Consider the following 20,814-nt stretch of genomic DNA (forward strand, 5'->3'; position numbering starts at 1 on the left):
AAGTGATTTCATTGGCCATATATATATATGTGTATGTATGTTTATAATATCATATAGTCATAAAAACTTTTCATCAAGTGGTGCAAATAACAGATTGGTTTTGGTGGTGGTGGGAAAAATCGAACTTCATATGTGCTATACTTCCAGCTCCAGTCTATGAATTACATTTTAGGACAGTCATGAACAGAAGAATACATTTGAGAAAAGGAATCTATACTAAGGGTTGTGGTTACCTTTGGGAAGGAGCGTAAAGATGATTTAAGTGTTGGTCATTGTCCCTGAATCTTAGTGAAAATTACATGGTTGGTTCATGTCATGAAAATACATTGTGCTTTCCACTTGTGATTTAAACTCTTGTTATTCTAACATGCTTTTGAAGGTTCAAAAGCTAGTTGCTGTCCATCTGGAAATAACTAGAAAAAAATTCCAAAACAAGAACAATACAGTCTGAAAATGTATAATATAAAACAAGTCTCTACTTGATGGCAAATAATGACAAATGGCCTCTGGAAAAAATAGATTTAGCTAGTTCAGAAATGGCCAGTGGACCTATAAAATTGTGCTCAAGGCCAATAGTCATCTAGAGTTAAAAGAATTGCGACACTCATTGCCAATGTCAGGCCTATGAAAGGAGATGAGAGGAACGCAGTTCTTTCCATCTGAAATGTGAATTTGAGGAAAGTTAAGCTACTCACATTTGAAATGAGTGGTCCTCCAATGCAGCAGTTCTCCCGGGAGTAGGTTGCGTAGACATAAAGGCCTCACAGGACACTTAGTGTAGCCTTAACAGCAAACAAAAACTCGGAATCAACCTAACGCCTATGATTTTCAAGGAGGTTTTTTTGGTTTTGTTTGTTTGGGTTTTATTTGAGACAGGGTCTGATACTATAGATAAGGCTAGCTTGGAACTTGAGATGGAGCCCAAACTGGCCTCAAATTCATGGCAATGCTCCTGCTTAGCCTCCTTAGTTCTGAAGTTTGCAGGATGAGCCACCATGCCTCCCTCAAAGAGATAGTAATGAATTGTTTTACAAGCATGAAATGTCATGAAACTGTTAGGTTATTAGTTAATATCGCCATGTGAATATGAAATTATATAAGAAAAACAACATGCAGGGCTAGAGATATGGTTAAGAGCGCTTGCGGCTGTCTGCCAGAGGACTGAGTTCGGTTCCCAGACCCAGGAACCGAAGGGTAGGGTAGTAGTAACTCCAGCTCCAGGGGATCCTATACTTCTGGCCTCCAAGGGCATCTGTGCACATGTATACATACCCACATCCAAACACATATACCCACACATAATTTTTAAAAATTTTTCAAAAAAAAAGAGAAAAATGTTCAGATTGTACATTCAATATGATCTCTCTTCTAGCAATAATCAAAACTCCTATGAGTGTGTGTGTGTGTGTGTGTGTGTGTGTGTGTGTGTGTGTGTGTGTGTGTGTGTTATTATGAGTGAGACAGTGGAGGAGGGATTAAATCCTGGTCATGATGGCAACAGTTAAATGCTGTTTGTCCTTCTGTAACCCAAGTCCTGGTGTCCCTTGAGAACTATGTATGGAGCCTGTCTCACTGGCCGACAGCTGACTCAGAGCAACTACTAGTTTAAGTAGGTATCCATTCAATGCATAGCCCAATGTTTTGATATAAGGTCCTTTGGACCCTTTAAGCAGTAGGAGTCTGGCCCCACAGTTTAGCTTCCATGACTCCTTCAGTCTGAATTTCTTCTGATGGAGAATTCCTGTTGAGAAATGTCGCACATCTCGATGGTCCTTAATGGAAGCCACTCTGTCTGTTGAGTTCAGGTTTCAGTGATTCACCAAACATGAAAACAATCAAAGCACTTCTAACTCTTAAAAATAGCATTTCCTGGAATTCAGAGCACTGGCAAATGTTCTCACATTGATTCGATCCAATTTAAAATTTCACTTAGGTAAAGTCATTATATATTAAATTGTATTTTGTGGGACTGGAGAGGTGGCTCAGTGGTAAGAACCCTTGCTCTGTAAGCATGAGGACTTAGTTGGAATCCCCAGCACCCGTGTAAAAAGCTGATCATGGCTATTCATACCTGTAACCTTGGCACTGGAGGAGGAGAGGCATAGATCCCAAGAGCTCACCGGCCAGCCAGCTAGCCAAAACAGCCTGCTTCTGGGTCAGTGGGAGCCCTGTCTTTAGGTAATGCAGACATTGCAGAGCATGATAGAGATAGACACCTGATGCCTGGCTCTGGCTTGCACACATGCACATAGACACTCACCACACATGATGACACATTAATTATTCTTTTTGTGATATTTCATGATCTTTAAAAGCTCTAAGATGTCAGGGATCTTTTTTTTTCCCATGCTTTGAACCTAGAAGAAGTTGACCGGTTCTTTTTAAATGAAGAGGGTGATGGTAAAGTTATTATTCACCATTACGTCATTATTTTCCATTGCGTCTGTGTCTAGTGTGCTTTGCAAGATGTTGTCATCTTTGGCACCTGCCCTCTCAAGACGATAGCACTCTGGTCATCCCAGTCACTGAAAGCTTTTGTTGGGGAGGAGATTGCTACCACCATTAGGAACCGCAAGCCCAGAGTGATGGAGGAATTGTTTGTAAGGGCGGCAATGCCCAAGATGTAGAACCTTGAGAGAGGAGTAGGATTTTAAAGCCTGGGAAATTGGAACCCAGACAGCGATCTAAAGGAGGGAGTGACATCATGGAGACTGACTGAGGGAATAGTGTGCCCGTGCTGTAGCTAGTAGTGAATTTGGGTAGAGTGGAGATAGCGGAGGCTTGGCGGGAGGTTGGCACAGGTGAGGGCAGAGAAGGGCATCGTTTCACCCCCTGACGCTTGCCACCAACCACCACCAAGCTGACTTTCGAAAGCGATGCTCTCCTCGGCAGTCACTTGATACCTCGATACCACTTTGAGCTCAGGACGTTTTGTCTCGTTGATTCATCTAACTTTCTTTCCAGTTCTTAAAATTGACTAGGTGTGGCTGGCTGGACCCTTCCTTACCAGCATGCTCACTTCCTGCTTTTGTGAGTGTCCGTTTATGTCAATCCGGAGACATTCCTACTCAGAAGCTAACGGAAGGAAGGGTCCCCACAGTGCTCAGGACACAACTGTACGCGGCTTTTCATGCCCCTTATTCTGTTTTTCTGAGCAGTTTTGATTTTTAGGGACTATGTGAGGTTAAAGTACAGGCCTCACAGGATTTTTATGCCTCCAAAGCAGACTTTTGTCTTTTGGTCAACCAATGTTGATACAGCTTTGTGTTAAATTATTTGATATGGAATTAGTACTGAGCCCCCTTAAATCCTGTTATGCATTTACAGATTGACAATTTTTAATATTACAGCATCATAATGTTTTACATTTAAACTAATCAGATATTTTTTTATTTGCTTTGGTAACTATATTTACTCATTTTGGAGGTTAGGTATGTGTGTATTTCTGCCTCTCTCCATGCCTAGTAGAATACTCAAAGTAACTATTTAGTATTTTAAATTTTGATTTTTTTCCCCCTATCAATCTCTGGTGACCATGTCCACACCACTGCTTTGTCTTGTTAAGCACAGAGCGTGCTGTCCAGGGCACTCCTGCAGCCAAGGACGTCTTCTCCTTGGCTGCCTTCTTCAGCCTCACTTTGCCTTTTCTAATTAGGAGATCTCAGTGTCTAACTGAATGGAAGCAGCCTTGTTTTAACTAGAGAGCGGTGTTGGTGTCAGGGTATTTCTTTTAAAGAGTAAGAACTGACATATTTTGGTCCTTTGTAGTTTTCAAACTTTTTCTTCTAGTTTTTCTCATTGCTCTTTGTTCAAATGAACGCCCACCCAGGATGTTACTGTACCTTTCTTCTGAAGAGAAGAGACAGGAGGAAAGTGGTGGTCCAGAGCCCCACCTTAGACTCTTCCCTCCTCATCCCCATCCAACACAGCTCAAGAATCCTTAAACTCCGCTCATTTAAAATGCTTTTTAAAGAACTTGGTTTGTGATAGCTCACCTAGGAACGTGGTTTAAAAGCTGGAACTACTGGTGGTAAAGTGGTTTTTACGTACAAAGGAGAACACTGGGATGCCTTTCTCGTTTCAGCAATAAAAGAGTTAACCCACGGAGCAGTAGAGGCTGCGATTCTGCAGCGGGATAGTGCTCTCAGTCTCTGTCATTTGTGGTTTAGAAAAAAGGGGGTGGTGTTCTGCATTTGAAAGGACTTTAATGAATGCTGTCAGTGTTTGTGAGAGAGCGGAGGGTCTGTATGGGAAAAGGGAGCTGGGAAAGTGCTGTGGCTGCTTCAGGATAGGTGGATCGGAGTTTGCTCTGATTGAACCGGAATGTTCCACCGCGGTTCATCTTTATTCATTATCCTTTGTTCTTTATAGTCTGATATGTTGGGATGAAAGTAAATGTAGATATATATATGGACGATTTATTTTCCTTTGAAGCTGTTTGTTGTATACAGCGGGAAATATACTTCTCTTGTCTTGGTTGGATGCACAAATCCGTGTGCCGTGCTTTTTGCCCGTTGCCTAGACGATCACTTGGTTTCTCTGAGGATGTCTGGTTCTCGTAAAGAGTTTGATGTGAAACAGATTTTGAAAATCAAATGGAGGTGGTTTGGCCATCAAGCATCATCTAATTCTTCAGTTGACAGCCAGCAGGGAGAATTTTGGAACCGAGGACAGACCGGAGCAAACGGTGGAAGAAAGTTTCTAGATCCATGTAACCTACAATTGCCTTTGGCTTCAATTGGTTACCGAAGGTCCAGCCAACTGGATTTTCAGAACTCACCTTCTTGGCCAATGGCATCCACCTCTGAAGTCCCTTCGTTTGAGTTTACCGCAGAAGACTGTGGCGGTGCACATTGGCTGGATAGACCAGAAGTGGATGATGGCACTAGTGAAGAGGAAAATGAATCTGATTCCAGCTCGAGCAGGTTGATTGTTTTCTTACCGTCAGAGGTGGGGTGTGGGGTATATTCTCTGTGTTATTTGAGAATAATTGACTATTCACTGGCTAAGCTCTGTGATTGTACGTACACCTGCTTCCTGGGTACTGTTACATGAATAGCATCTTGGTATGGACATGTGCGTTTGCTAGGATTTGGAAAATGTGTCAGCATTAATTCTGTGAAATTTAAAGACAACACATAGCTTTCATTTTGAAACACCTTGCGTTTCACGTATAGGTCTGGCTGTGCTTTGAAAATAATCTATAGGAGCAGTTTTAGACATCGTTGCCTGGCGCTATTCATCTGCTTTCTATATTACAGTAAAACTGCATGGCATTTCTACAGTATAAATCTTTGTGATATTTTGGGTTGTCATAGATTGTGGAGTCATTTTGAATGGCTGAGAGTGAAGGGTTTTACAAAGAGAGACACACACTGGAGTTCCCAGTTTTTGACACCATTTTAGTTGTGAATACTATTTTTCTGTGGTTATTTCTTTGTCCTGTCTCTGGTGCAGCCCTACAGACTAAGACAGAGAATACTAAGTAACATGTCTCGTTCAAGGGTAACACCTACTAATTCTCGCTACCCTTTTTTTCACTGAAATCATGTTTAAGGGAAGGAAAGATAATCTTTCAGGAAAGTTTAAGGGAATAAGGGGAGGGGGCGGTGCTAGATGTGGTCAACTGACAAAAAAGAAGAGATAAGGAGAATGAGTTAGAAGAAATACAATAAAGAAAAAAATTCATGATGATTTTATTCCATTTCTCCTGGAATCCTTCTTTTCTTGGAGATGGATGTTCTCGATCAGTTTGACATGCCATGTAGCAAGTTAAAGTTGCCTTTCTGATTCATCTTCACTCTAGAATATTTCTAAACATTTAAAGGCACAAGTAGCTTCTCATTGGGCATTTGATTGCTTTCTCCCCTTTAAAATTCCTTTGCAGGTTTTGATTATTATATCTCTAAGTTGGTTATTGTCAGTGTAGGCATCCTGAAGAATTGAGATCAAATGCACTCATATGTTCAAGTGTCTCATGCTTGGGGACAGTCACCACCTTCTCCTCCTCTAACCTTCAGAACATGGAATTCTGACCTGTGAGGGGATAAAAACATAGACCAGTCATCTGTAATCACCTGTATAATGGAGAGAGGAGAGTGTCTTTACCTAGGTAAACAGTGTGTTCAAGAATTTTTTGATTACTTCATGACTTGGCTTTATCCTAAGGGAAGAGAAGCCATGAATAATTTTAATATTGAGATTAACTGAACAAGCATGATTCTATTATATTTTGGGGGGAACTTGTTGCCATAAAGAAAACATCAAATTTTTAGTTTTATGATTTTTATCAATTTTTGTGTGAGAGTAAATAATCATTCCATTTGAAAAAATCAATATATTAAGAATATTTAAATAGTTTTAAAATACAAAACATTCATTTCTTTACCAGCTTAGGTTATAAGACTATTAACATCTATCTACTACCCAGGGAAATTATGTGACCATAAAATTTATGACATATGTAATATTGGGAAAATTTACACACACTCCTTACATCCCAGGTGGTTTATGTAACCAATGAATACTAAAATTTAATCCTCTTTTTTGTATGCACATTGAATTATTTTGGTGAAGTGTCAGTTATGAAAGAAAAGATTTTTGTTTTGACCCAGAGATAGCTATTGTATATTCTTCAAGAATCTTATATTGATATTTTTATTTATAGGAATATAAAAATAAAATGCTAATCCAGAAGATAGTGAAAGATAGAGGTAGACAGTTCACATCTTCAGAGACCTAACTTAAAAAAATACTATCCATACAGTAAAATGTAATAAAAGAAAATGTCTGATTTTCAGATCTCAGGGGGATATGTAAGAGCAGTTACATATTCTTGATGGTTTAACATTTCAATCTTATTTTAAAAAAAAAAAAGGTCTAGAGTTTAGAATGTGCTTTGCCCTTCCCGTCTCCGTGTTCTTCTAGACGAAATGTATCCAGTTTGTATGCCTTCTCTCAGGCCTCTGGCCGGGTCTTTGACCTTTGTCACGGGGATACATTTGTTGCCCTCAGCTTTTTAAATGGCCAAAGTTCTAAGTGGCTTCTGCTATAAGCTAATCAAAGCCCATTGCTACTGTTGTCAAAGAAGTTGCCGTGACCTTCATCAGATTCTTATGCATAACGTGGAGCAATTATTTTTGTGTATATTTGCCAGTGATGAACTAGGAAACCTTCTGAGCATATTATAAATTGAGATCTGAAAATATTAAAGATACAGTGAGGACACATATATAACAAAGTTATTTCTTCTTTGAACAGTCATCAGTACAGATATCAGAACTTAAACAGAACTTGTGGGTTTTGAGGATAGGGGAAGGACAGCTGAGTGGTTTTGCATAATCAGGATCCTGACACCCTTCATGGGTGTGGATAACTGAACGCAGCAGGGACTGCAAGTCTCCTATGCAAGGAGCATGCTTTGTCACTGTGTTCTGGCTGAAAGGTTGCACAGGCATTGGCCTCTGACCTCTTTCTCTGCCACTGCTCTAAACCATTTCAACATGTCTCACCTTTTAGCTTGCTTTAATCTCGGCTCCATAGCCTAGCTGTGCTTTCTCTGGGGGGGGGGGGGGGGGGGGGCGGTCAACTTCAGTACTGAAATATAAACTTGGTTTTGTTTTAATATAGCATGAGGAATTTCGGACTTTAAAAATACAATTTTCATGTCTTATGTGAGATAGATTTCTAAGATCTCAATTCCAGACTAGTTCTTACCAGCTGCAGTCAGCAAAGTGTCCATAGCTAATACCATGTGATCATAGCATAAGTGACTTACACCTATTCAGTAAAGAAATTAAGTTTTATTTATAAAGCTTAGCATTTTGGATATTTGAACTTTTAAAGTCAGTTTTATACAAAATGTTATTGCAATTTAAACTCTTAAAAAATCATAGCTGAAGTTCCCTCAGTGTCACTATGAGGGACGGTTCTAAGCCCTTCAATATGTTAACCCATTTATTTTTTTGCAGTGCTATTTTTAAAGATTTGTTTTTAATTTAATTTAATTTTATGTGAATGAGTGTTTGCCTGCATGTATGCATGTGCACCGTGTGTGTGTGTGTGTGTGTGTGTGTGTGTGTGTGTGTGTGTGTGTGTGTTACCCACAGAGACCAGAAGAGGGCGCCAGAACCCCTAGAACTGAATTACTGCTGGCTTTCAACTCTGTGTTTCAACTCTGGATATCCTAGACTCCTTCTGCCTCCCCCATCCCCTTTTTAAATAGTATCTTTTAAAAATGTGTATATATATATATATAATAGTATCTTTTAAAAATGTGTATATATATATATATTTCTTTTTTAAGATTATAAGATTTTAAGATTATAATATAATTACAATATTTCTCCCTTCCCTTTCCTCCCTTCAAACCCTCCCGTATAACTCTCCTTTCTCTCTCTCAATTTCATGGCCTCTTTTTTCATTGTTATTGCATGTATATATAAATATTTGTGTGTGTATATATAAATATATATTCCTAAATATAACCTGCTCATTATTTTATGTGTGTGCCTGAGTGTACATATGTGCACCATATGTATGCAAGAGCCTATAAAAGTCAGAAGAGGGCATCAGATCACCTGGAACTGCTGTTGCAGACAGTGATGAGCTGCCACATGGGTGCTGGGAATCGAACCTGGGTCTTCTGCCAGAGCAGTAAGTGCTCTTAACTGCTGAGCTGTTTCTCCAGCCCCATATTAAGATGACATCTTAATATATAGTTCAGATTGGCCTTGAACTCAGTCCTCCTGCCTGAGCCTCTCAAGTGTGGAGATTACAGACATATGCTGATATTCCCAGCTACAACTGACCTTTTAAGCTTCAGGCTTTTTTTTTTTTTTGGTTTTTCACGACAGGGTTTCTCTGTGTAACTTTACACCTTTCCTGGAACTCACTTGGCAGTCCAGGCTGGCCTCGAACTCACAGAGATCCACCTGCCTCTGCCTCCCGAGTGCTGGGATTAAAGGCGTGAGCCACCACCGCCCGGCAGCTTCAGGCTTTTAAAGGAAAAGAATCTGTGCATGATACTTACTGATCACACTTAATTTTACTTGTATTCAATTTGAATCTGGACAGTGAGGTTTTAAAGCTTTAGAACCAGCCATGAAAACAATGATACACATGTGCCTGTACACACACACAGCACACACTGACCCACAACCAAATAATTTGGTTATGCAACTTTAGGAATGAGTATGCTAATAGGTCATAGACTAAAATGATTTGTCAAAGACTATCAGAAGCACAGGTGACAGGCGGACCAGTGGCCAAGGGCAGATAGACCTCCGCCTCACAGGTTCATTCAGAGGCCCGTACTCCTTTCTCCACAGTTAGGGGACTATCTTTTCTGTGTGCCCAAAGCTTACTCAGCAGCCCTCTCCATTCTCATCTGAGGGAAAGACCAAAGAAAAGCCTGGGTGTGAAACACACGACGCAGGTCGTGCATCTCTTACTCCATTGGTGAAAACTCAGTCCGGTGGCCGCAACTAGTTAGAAGAGAGGCTTTGAATGTAGTCTCTACCTGAGTGTAGCCACGTGCCCAGCTGAAAACCATTATTGTAGAACTAGAGAAGAGAGTCGAAGTTATAATAAAAGGTGCAGTATGCTGGTGGCGGCGCACGCCTTTAATCCCAGCACTCGGGAGGCAGAGGCAGATGGATCTCTGAGTTCAAGGCCGGCCTGGGCTACAGAGCGAGATCCAGGACAGCCAGAGCTACACAGAGAAACCCTGTCCTGAAAAACAAAACAAAAGAAAAAACAGTGCAGTAAGTAAAGACTGTGGTTACAGAGGCATTCCTTAGTGGGGTGCTGGAGACTCAAACTCGGGTCCTCATGTTTGAGTGGCCAATCCTTCCCTGACTCAGCCCTCTCCTTACCCCCATCTTCAGCCTTTTAAAAAATAGGTTAACACGCTCCTGTGTGTAGACATACCTTTTGTTTAACAAATATTTAGATTGTTACAGTATTTCCCTCTAAACGGTCTTTAACAAATCTTCCCTGTGGCTCAATCTCTGTATACATAGATAATTATTTCCTTGGGACAGAGACTTGGGGCGACCTCGTGTTTTTAAGGTTCTTGATTTGTCTTCTCAAGGTTATTTCACAAAGATTATGGCCATTTTAATTCTCTCCAGCCTTGTGTCTGGTGAACCTCCCCCTTCATACTGCTTACTTCCGATTCTTAGAATCATTTTAACTCTTTGCCACAGATGTCCTTGCCATGGTGTCCATAACAGGGGGGAATAATTCCCAAATAAAAATATGTTTTTCTTGAGAAGGTGAGGGACAAAGATGCTCTTTTGTTTTGGGGGGTGCTGGGAATTGAACCCAGGGCCTCTCAGTTGCTGAGCATGCTCTCTACCACTGAACTGCAGTTCCAGTCCTTAAAGGTAATTCTTGAGCTCTTGATACAGCTTTCTACAACTGCCGTGTCCTTAGAAGGGAGAGCTCTTGTGGATGGCCACATCACCCTGAACGCTCCTATCTCAGAAGCTAAGCAGGGTCAGGCCAGGTTAGTACTCGGATGGGAGAAGGAAGCCCTCTTGGAAGTGGACGGCGCTGCCTCCTCTTCTTCCTCACTTCCCTACAAACTTCCCCCGTTTGCTGCCTTAGCAACCACCCAGTGGACCTCTCCTCCCTCTGTGTTCCCGCTGCAGTCATGTTCTGCCTGGTGATGCCTATGATGCTCGTTTGAAGTCACAATCATCTATCTCAATTTCTATTTCTATTTCATATCTCTATTTGTATTTGTCCGTTTCCCTCTGTTTTAGATGTTTGAGGTAGGGTTTCATGTAGCTCAGGCTGGCCCAGTCCTCCTGCTTCTACCTCTTAAATGCTGGAATTATCGGCATGCACCACCACGCCTGGCCTTTGTCTGTAGTTTATAAATAAAAATGGAATGACGCGATCTGTACATCCCTTATAAATTATTAAATATACTTAGGGCATTTGTTAAGTATGCTGAACAAGTATATGTAAAAAATTAAAGACTGATCGCTTACAGTAATAAATTTGCATTTTATTTTGTACTTGTGATTATGAGTATTTGTGAAAGACGCTAAAAGATTCACTGTTCACTAATTGTGCTTTTGCAGAGGCATAGACTCTAGATGTCACATGTCATACATAATGCAGGTGCCAGTCACGTATACAGAGAGAGAGCCAGCAGACTAATCACAGTTTCAAAGCAGCTTTTCACCTACTCAAAGTCAAGTATAATTCTTGTAAGTTAAATTTTTCAAACTTCATTCTTCCGTACCAGACACGGTGGCACATAGCCTTCATCCTATTACTAGAGGGTGCGGAGGTCGACAGTCTCCATGTTTGAGGCCAGCCTGGTCTACATAGTTCCAGGCCAGCCATGGTTACATAGTAAGATCCTGTCCTAGAGAGAGAGGGTGTAGAGAGGCCTGTCATGCACATATTAGATGTACATACACATGCAGTTATACACATGTGAAATCTGGAGAATTACAGGTGCTGGGCCATGTTGTCAGTTAGATATTTCCTGTCTTAAAAAAAACATGAGTTCGAATTCCAGACCCTTCACTCAGGGTCCTTTCTAATCATCCCCTCGGCATCTTGAGGGCATGGTGTGCCCCACCTTGGGGATTATGAGGTAAACAGTTGGTAATCCGAATCTTTTTAGTTCTTTCGTGTGTATGTGTGTGTGTGTGTGTCTGTGTGTGTGTGTGTGTGTGTGTGTGTCTGTGTCTGTGTCTGTGTGTGTGTTCAGCCATTTTCTGACTTAAATTCATTTCCTAGTTCAGTGACAGAGCCTAAAAATTAAGCATTTCTATATAGCCAGGAAATATCCATCAATGTGTAGTTCGTTACAGTGAAGCTCTACCACAAATTATTTGAATAGTCTCGTGCAGCTCTTTGAAATATGATTTACCATCTTAGTAATATCCTGTAGACAAAACTAAGCAGAGATGCTAGATGAAGTTCCTCTGTTGTCGAGATCAAGCAGAACAGAGAGAAATGTATTTTAAATACTCTACAAATGTCCTATTCCCAGATGTTTCTGCTGTGAGTTAGGATGCCTGCTTGGTTTACTAGAGGCCATTTTAAAGAGGAAGTATGAAATTAAGTCTAGAAAATTGGTAATAGTTGGGGACAGCATTATGTCTACAAAAGGCGGAGATGACAGGTCTCCATTGCCCACTACAAAGTGACGTCTCCCACCAGGAACTTACCTTGACTGTGTATTTACTCTGAGTGAATTATGCATGAATTGTTTCATTTCATAATCCTTATACAAGGAATCCTTTAAAATAAAATACTGTGTATTACTCCTATTTTGATGGTGAAGATAGAGAAATAAGATTGTCCCCAGTTTTATATATTTATAAAACTGGGGACATATATCTCCATATATATATATGGAGAGAGAGAGAGAGAGAGAGAGAGGTTGAGCCCAGGGCTGTAGGATTCTGGATCAGCACTGATGAAAATGCCACATATGTATTATCTGGCTTGGTAACCACTAGTCCTATAGGACTGTATTAGATATTTAAAGTGTGACTACTCCAACTACTGAAGAATTCAATTTTTTATGTTATTAAATTAAAACTTTGTGGGGTTTTTTTTTTCATTGAAATGGATTCCAAATGGCCAGTTGCTATTGTATTGGGTAACAAGTCTAGAACCTTCCTAAAATGTTCTCCATCACTTTCCAATACTCTCCAACTCAACTCTCAACACTAAGGCGTGAGGAAAAGACAGAGTCGGGAGATGTTCACATTGTCAGTCGTAAAGCCGTAGACAGGATGCTCTCTCCCTCAGAGGCTATTGCCTTCCCATACCTAGCTACACGGCGGTCATATGGGCGTGGACTTTTCTGAAGTCCTTAATTCTAGTGCCTTCCCTCAATGATCTTCATTCTCCCCTTCAAACCTCTACTCCTTGCCATTTGGGACCTCAAATTTTCTCATCTGCAAGATTTGAATTAAATGACAGAATAGTTTCCTTTTGGCTGTAACAATTCTCCATATGGTAGTTTGAATGCATGTAGTTTAATTCCCTATAGTTGAATGACTGTACGGTGAATTATGGTTTTTGGGTTTTTTTTTGGTTTCTTGAGACAGAATTTCTCTGTGTGGTTTTGGTTCATGTCCTGGATCTCACTCTGTAGCCCAGGCTGGCCTCGAACTCACAGAGATCCGCCTGGCTCTGCCTCCCAAGTACTGGGATTAAAGGCATGCGCTACCCACCCGCCTGGCTCATAAATTATGTTTTTTTAAAAAGTACTTGTTAGGACTGTATTATGAAGTCCCAAGGGTCTTTACAAAATGAAAGCAAGAATTGCGGGGGAGTTATGCAGCCGTAAGTCTGTCCAGGAGCCGTGCTTCTTGCCGTTCACCGCCTACCTTGTGACCATCGCTGTACGTTCCCATGGACTACACACCAGAAGCCTCATTTCTCTCCATCCCCTCATTTGAAGCTGTGGACTAGATTTCTGTCTCCAGAAACCTGTAATAATTGCCTCACTGAAATAATACGTCACTTAAGGTGGCAGCGCTGAAGCCTCGATGGCAAATGAAGGAGTTCGAAGTGTCATTTTAGAAACATAAGGCGTCTGGTTAATGCTTGTGTGTACAGTGTTGGGAGGGAGAGGTGACTCGGCAGTTAAGAACACTTTTTTGTCTTCCAGAGGATTTGGGTTTCATTCACAGCACCCAGATGGCAGCTCACAATTGCCTATAAGACCAGTTCGAGGGGGATCTGGAACCCTTTTCCAGCCTGTGCACACACATGGTGCATGGATGTGCATTCAGGCACACACACATAGATACACATAAAATAAGTAACTAAAATGTAAAATATTTTGCCTATCTTCTCATTTTTAAGGTAATAAATATTCCATTTAAGTTCTACTAGTTCATTTAAATATTTTATTCTAGGAAATTCAGTTTATATTGGAAGCAAGGATTCCATTTTGCAAATCAGTGTTTTGAACTGTAGGTTCATCATACACTCAGCTTTCTAATACATCACCTCCTAACCAAAGTGTCCACCAGTGGTGCTCAGCCATGGAAGTATCAGGAGCACCTCATGGCTTTTGAAAAATATAGTGTCTGGATCTTACCTCAGACCAAGTGAGATGCCCAAGTGTGAATGGTCCCCATGATATTGGATTTGTCTGAGGTTCCGAACCGAAATTCCCTGAAAGTTCCCGACAGGTAATGGATTGGGCTTCTCCCATTATCAAAGTTAGACTACAATACTTAGTGATGATAGTATTGAACAGTGAGTGTTCTTTTGAAGTTGGATATTTCTTAGTGTTTATGATTGGATGATGACTCTAGTCTACCAGCTTGCTCATTGGTTAGTCATTACTGTTAATTTAAGGTGAAACAGAAGAAATGGAACACCAACATCAGAGCCCTAAGAAAGAAGTACTTCCTCTACTTTGTTTTGGGGAGAAATTGTGGTTTACAAATATTAGATCCTGTGATTTTTTTTCTCCCATTCTTATTAAATATATTAGGAGATACTAACGTGTGCATTGCCCCTCCCTCAGAAGACACCTATGTGTAAGACAGGTTGGAAATACGGTCCGGCTGCCTCCCAGGAGGAAAAGGTCCTTCTCAAACAGCAGTCCCTACAAGCATGAACAATCTCTGTAGCTCTGGCAAGGAACTTACTAATTCCATTGATTTCAGATGCTCTTTCTTTAAGAAGAGATCTGATTTTTTAATTTTTTGATAAGGTTATTAGTTATATTAAGAAAATTATCTTCCAATATGCTGAGAAATAAGAACTAAGTTAAATGTTGCCTGGGTATTGACCGAATCAGATGGTCCTAGACAATTAGATATGGTGGTCCATTCCAGCACATATGCCCCGGATTCTAGCCTTCAAGTTACTTTAAACTAACTTAGCTTTTTAAATATATATTATTGGTTATCTGAGTTTTTGAGAGAATTATTTGCACTGCTGTTTTTGTGACAGTGTATTTTATAGATAACCTATGAAAATAACCCATTTTTAAGTAAAGGATAGTTTGTATCTCAAACAAAATAATAATGACACCATTAAATATATTAGGAGGTAACACCCATCAGTATGAATATAGATAGCTCGGCTCTTTTTCAGCAGAGTCCCAGGGTTTGCCAGAGAGAAATCAAAAATGGCAATACAAAGAATATGTGTAGCCATAGCTGTTGGTAGCACCTTCGTTCTTGTGTTTACAAGACACACACACCCAAGCATCATTGATTTTTAAAACGCCAAAGCAGTAAGCCATACATGCCTGTAGTCCCAGACTTGGTACACCGAGGCAAAGATGGCTAGAGTTTGAGGTGAGCCTGGGCTATGCTGTGAGACTCTACACAGAAAAAAACCTTTAAGACAATGAGTAGTTATCCTCTAATATTGACTGGTGGCATTGATTCTTATATTGCATGTGAAGGCTTTAAAGGGACTGAGTGGGGGAAAACTTTCATGACATGGCGATTTTTTTTTTTTAATGTGTGTTTTCTTTTTTTTTTCCGTCAGGACTTCCAATAGCAGCCAGACACTATCGTCCTGCCATACTATGGAGCCATGTTCATCAGATGAATTCTTCCAAGCCCTTAACCATGCGGAGCAAACGTTTAAAAAAATGGAAAACTACTTGAGACATAAGCAGCTGTGCGATGTCATCTTAGTCGCTGGTGATCGCAGGATTCCAGCTCACAGGTAATTGTTCTGTAAACTTCTGCTATGAAATAGTCCCCAGGTAACTTATTACATGTGGTGAGATGACGTGCTCCGGTTAGCCCTTAGGCTTTGGGGGGAGAAGAACACTGCATGTGAGATCACTAAGCATAAATGTCCCTGTTTTCTTTCATGGAAACACAGGCATTAGCCTCACATCAGTCAGTATTGTTTGCTGTAGATATCAGCTACAGTAAACAGTTTTCCTGCATATTAAATACTCATTAAATGCTTTAAATAAGCTGGATGGAAATTAGAGTTTGTGGATAGCCAGAAGCAAAACATCTCACAGAACAGAGTTCACAAATCTTAACAGTTTTTCTTTTTTTAATGCTGTGGGTTGAACCCAGACCTGTACTCTGCCCACTTAGGTACACTCCTGCCCCTTAACAAGCTTTAAAACTCCCGTGTATCCCCTAATTTTGTTTGCTGATCTCTACGAACTATAAAAATGATAGTGGCAGTGGGGATTGGCCAAACACAAATGACCTATTTCTTAAGGTAAAAAGAATGAAAAATGTTTAGGAAAGAAAAATTCATTTTCTTCTGATAATTTTATATTCCTTCAGTTACTTATTGTTAATCACTGCTATGACCACAGCAACTACTTTTATGCCTTTCAGTATCAATTAACATTGTCCAAAAGTTTTTATAAAACCCTTCGAAGTGGAAATAAAACCATTCAAAAGAAGGCGCTTGGGTTCACAGCTGTCGATTAGCATGCGTTTATTGACAAATCCCTGTGGTAAAAAGCCTGTGGTACAACATGGTTTCTTAGAGAAGAGATTTCAACCTGACTTTCCCAGAGGCATCTCATCGTGGCCGTGAAAGTGCGCTCATCACCTCAGCGGCGACGGCACATGCTGACACCACCATCACACAGATGACCCCACGGGCTCTCTGCTCCCTCCTCCTGCCCCCCCCCCCCCCCGAAAAGCTTTCAGTGACCCCCAGTCACTGGGTTGAAAGCCAAAGTGCATGTGGTGACTGCGCAGCCCAGCTTGCCATTGGCTCCAGTACTCTGTCCTGCCACTCCGCCTGCTCACTGGGCAGGAGCCTCCCAGAGCCCTCCTGGGTTCCTGTACACTACCGTGTGCTCCCTGTGCCTGCGGACTGGGGCACTGCCTGCTCCTACCCAGTGCCATCCCAGGCACCTTCAGGACTAAAGTCTTCACCTCTCTCAATCATAATAATTTTAAGCAACAGGCCTTTGCCCGAGTGACGCCATCTATCTTGGCCCTACTTTTTGCCTTATAGTACTTACTACCTTTTTATACCAGACTATGACAAAAAAAAAAATAAGTCAAAGTATTAAAAGTGTGAAATATTATAAAATTTGCTCACACCATTTTCAAGTATTTCTACATATTCATTTCTGCCCCAAATAGTTTAGGTTATTTTCAAAACTGGCAAAGAGAAAATAACCTTTACATTTTTCTTTTCATATATATAGTCAACTTAATAGCAAGTACTTATAGCTTTTTTTAAAAGATGCCATAAAGTGGTATTTGCATAGTAAAATCATTTAGCTCAGCAGGAAATTTCCAGTAATGGTAATTTATTATTCAAAAGAAGGAAGTTGAGCATAAAAGGGTTTGTCGAATGTAGGATGCATTTCCCAGCACCAGGTACTCCTGTGAGTGCCAAGTGAAAAAGGAAGAGAATGCATTTATTAATGAACATCCAGCTTTAATGTACTCACTGATTGCCTTTCTAATGTATCCTCAGACTGGTGCTCTCCTCCGTCTCAGATTATTTCGCTGCTATGTTTACTAATGATGTCAGGGAGGCAAGACAAGAAGAAATAAAAATGGAAGGTGTAGAGCCGAATTCATTGTGGTCCTTAATTCAGTACGCATACACAGGTAACAAGTCGAAAAATAAACTAAAACCCTTTCGATTTACGTTATGTAATTTGATTTCAGATTTGATTTATTTTCCTTTCTCTTCTGTTTATGGTTTTCAATCAGAGTCTCATGTATTCAAGCTGACATTGAACTCACTATGTAGCCAAGGATGGCCTTGAACAGTTCCTGGCTCTTGCTTCTCCTAGATTTCAGATTTCTGCTTTGAATAAAGCAGTCTGTAGTTCAGTAATTCTGATATGGTCATCACCTGCCTCAGATGCTTTTCTGTACTGGTTAAAAATCTCTATGTTAAAAACCCTTTTAAATGATTATGAGGATGAAGCTTGTGAATGATACATTTTTAAAGATTTTTTAATAGTGTGTGTGTGTGTGTGTGTGTGTGTGTGTGTGTGTGTGTGTGTTTACATGTAAGTGTAGCAGGTGACTGTGGAGACCAGAGGCATTGGAAGCCCTGGAGTTGGAGTTACAGGTAGTTGTGAGCTATCTCTCCAGTCCCTTGAATGGTACCTTAAAATTTTTATATGAAAATAACATGAGCCGGGCGGTGGTGGTGCACGCCTTTAATCCCAGCACTTGGGAGGCAGAGGCAGGCGGATCTTTGTGAGCTTGAGGCCAGCCTGGTCTATAGAGCGAGATCCAGGAAAGGCACAAAGCTACACAGAGAAACCCTGTCTCGAAAAAAACAAAAAATAAAAATAAATAAATAAATAAATAAATAGCATGAGTAATAACATGAGTTGGGTTTGGGGAAATGACTCAGTAGATAAGAGCAGTTGTTCTTCGAACATGAGGACCTGAGTTCAGATCTCCAGCCCCCACATACAAACTAGATGTGGCTGTTTGTCCCTGTAACCACACACGGTGCTGCAGGGCAGAGGCCGGCTGTTGCTGACTGGCCTGCCAAGGTGAAAAACTGTGAGTGCCGTGTTCAGTGAGAGACCCTGTCTCAGAAATCAAGCCAAGGAGTGGTTTAACAGGCACTTGGTGTCCTCCTCTGCACTCCATGTACACACACACACACACACACACACACACACACACACACACACATACACACACACTTACACCCTCTTTCTCTGTGTGTGCGAGTTATGTAATATAGTCAAAATTTCACATTTAAAATTTCAGAGTTATATAATCATAGATATTAGGTACTAATTAATGTAATATTTTAAAATTCTGAAAATAAGCCATTCTTCCTTTTTTGTTTTTTTGGGGGGAGGGGATTGTTTGTTTTGGTTTTTCAACACAGGGTTTCTCTGTGTAAGAGCCCAGGGTGTCCTGGAACTCTCTTTGTAGACCAGGCTGTCCTCAAACTCACAGAGATCCTCCTGCCTCTGCCTCTGGAGTACTGGGATTAAAGACGTGTGCCACCCTGCCAGCTGCCATCCTTTTTAAAGTAGAGGTCACAGGGGATAAAATTATTCACATTTAATATTTGTTTTTCTTTTTGGAATCTTAAGCCTTCTGGGTCTGTAATGTGTGTAATGGGCTTTTATTTAGAAATCCTGTTGACAACAACAGTTATTGTTTGAAAACAAGATTCACGACGCTCCCTTGTTAATGGCATTTCCTCCCATTAAGGCCGACTGGAACTGAAAGAAGATAACATCGAGTGCCTGCTGTCTACAGCATGCCTTCTCCAGCTGTCCCAGGTTGTGGAGGCATGCTGTAAATTTCTGATGAAACAGCTCCACCCGTCCAATTGCCTTGGAATCCGTTCTTTTGCCGATGCCCAAGGCTGCACAGATTTGCATAAAGTGGCCCACAATTACACTATGGTATGTATTTTTTGAAAATCGGAAAGCCGTGTCCTCCTTGCCCCACTTCTTACCTTTGAAAGCTTACCTGCATGTTGCTGTTTTCATGTGGTTTTGCCACAAGTTTTGAGGTTCAGGTTCATGACGTAGCACTAAGTTGGGAAAGAGAAACAAACCGGATGTCTCCTGATGGAGAATCCTAATGGCAGGAGTGCTGCTTTTAAAAGCTGGGTTTCGCCGGGCGGTGGTGGCGCACCCCTTTAATCCCAGCACTTGGGAGGCAGAGGCAGGCAGATCTCTGTGAGTTCGAGGCCAGCCTGGTCTACAGAGCGAGATCCAGGAAAGGCGCAAAGCTACACAGAGAAACCCTGTCTCGAAAAACCAAAAAAAAAAAAAAAAAAAGCTGGGTTTCTAAACATTCCACTGCAGCACGCGGGTGGATTTCAGACCCACCCGCGTAGTCACTGGTGGAGACTGGTGACAGTGGCTATAGTGTTTTAGTACAGAACCAAGATGAATGAATGGTAAGAGGATGATGGGAGATCTCCTGTTTCAGGTGCCTCTGACTACAGCAAGTGCTTGCCACCATGTAGAACAACACTCTTATTAAGTGCCATGAATTTATGTGTTCAAAACAAATCAGAGGAGGTTCTGATTCAGCAGCCTGAGAGATCATAAGCGTGGGTTGATCTAGGATAGCAAGGGACTAAGGGCCTATGGACAGAGTCTTGTTAGGGCCCGCCTTCAGTTTCAACGGTAGAGGGGAACAGGAAGAGGGAGGTGAGTTTTTAAAGAATAGACCGTCTTACCACAAGGGCAGTGACTAAAGTGTGTTGCCTTAAATGCTTCAACTAGGGCAGTAGAGCGGCTAAGGAAAGAAAGACTGTGAGCATCCCAGTACATCAGTTTAGTTATTCAAATACAAGACTTTATCAGGATTGAAGACCTGTCAGTCTGCCTCCTCCTCCTCCTCCTCCATCTTCCACACTTCAGTTGAGTTGGTTTGTCTTGGAAGAGATTCATGGTGCTTTGGAGAAAAGCTAGAAAGAAGCACACATATAAAACCACACGGTTGTGATGGGCCTGTTCCTCTTTGGTGTCATCCCTTCCAAGGAGGGAGTCCTCTATGATGGTCATAGGGCGTCTGGTGAAATCACTGCACCATAGCACGGCAATATGCAGTGTGAGCTAAATGTTTTTAAATCAAGTCCTGGGAATCTAGCTGCTTCGCCACACTTCTTTGTAGATTCCCATCTATCTCTTTTTCTAATGTGTGTGAGTGTGTTGCCTACATGGATGTCTGTGCACATGACTAGTGCCTCTGAAGGTTGGAAGGGGGTGTTGGATCTCCTGGAACTGGAGTTACAGACAGATGTGAGCTGCCATGTGGGTGCTGGGAATTGAACCTGGGTCCTGGAAGAGCAGCCAGTGCTCTTAACTGCTGAGCTATCTCTCCAGACCCTCATTTTTTTTTTAACTTTATG

At 41.2% G+C, this 20,814-nt stretch overlaps 1 protein-coding gene across 2 annotated transcripts in view; it reads left to right on the forward strand.

Moving 5' to 3' along the window:
* Window positions 1–20,814, forward strand: part of Klhl5 (kelch like family member 5) — a 68,657-nt gene that overhangs the window by 21,845 nt on the left and 25,998 nt on the right. The window contains exons 1-4 of one of the 2 annotated variants that reach the window (XM_052734986.1): window positions 4,244–4,925; window positions 15,502–15,684; window positions 17,431–17,567; window positions 19,155–19,351. In XM_052734986.1, coding sequence (XP_052590946.1) covers window positions 4,546–4,925; window positions 15,502–15,684; window positions 17,431–17,567; window positions 19,155–19,351 — 897 coding nt within the window. In that variant the 5' untranslated portion in view covers window positions 4,244–4,545. Of the gene's footprint in view, window positions 1–4,243; window positions 4,926–15,501; window positions 15,685–17,430; window positions 17,568–19,154; window positions 19,352–20,814 lie in introns of those variants that run through there. The other variant, XM_052734987.1, reaches the window with a different exon arrangement.

This window comes from Peromyscus californicus, unplaced genomic scaffold, assembly GCF_007827085.1.
Source record: "Peromyscus californicus insignis strain IS unplaced genomic scaffold, ASM782708v3 Scaffold_13__1_contigs__length_99412109, whole genome shotgun sequence".
NCBI classification, from domain to species: domain Eukaryota; kingdom Metazoa; phylum Chordata; class Mammalia; order Rodentia; family Cricetidae; genus Peromyscus; species Peromyscus californicus.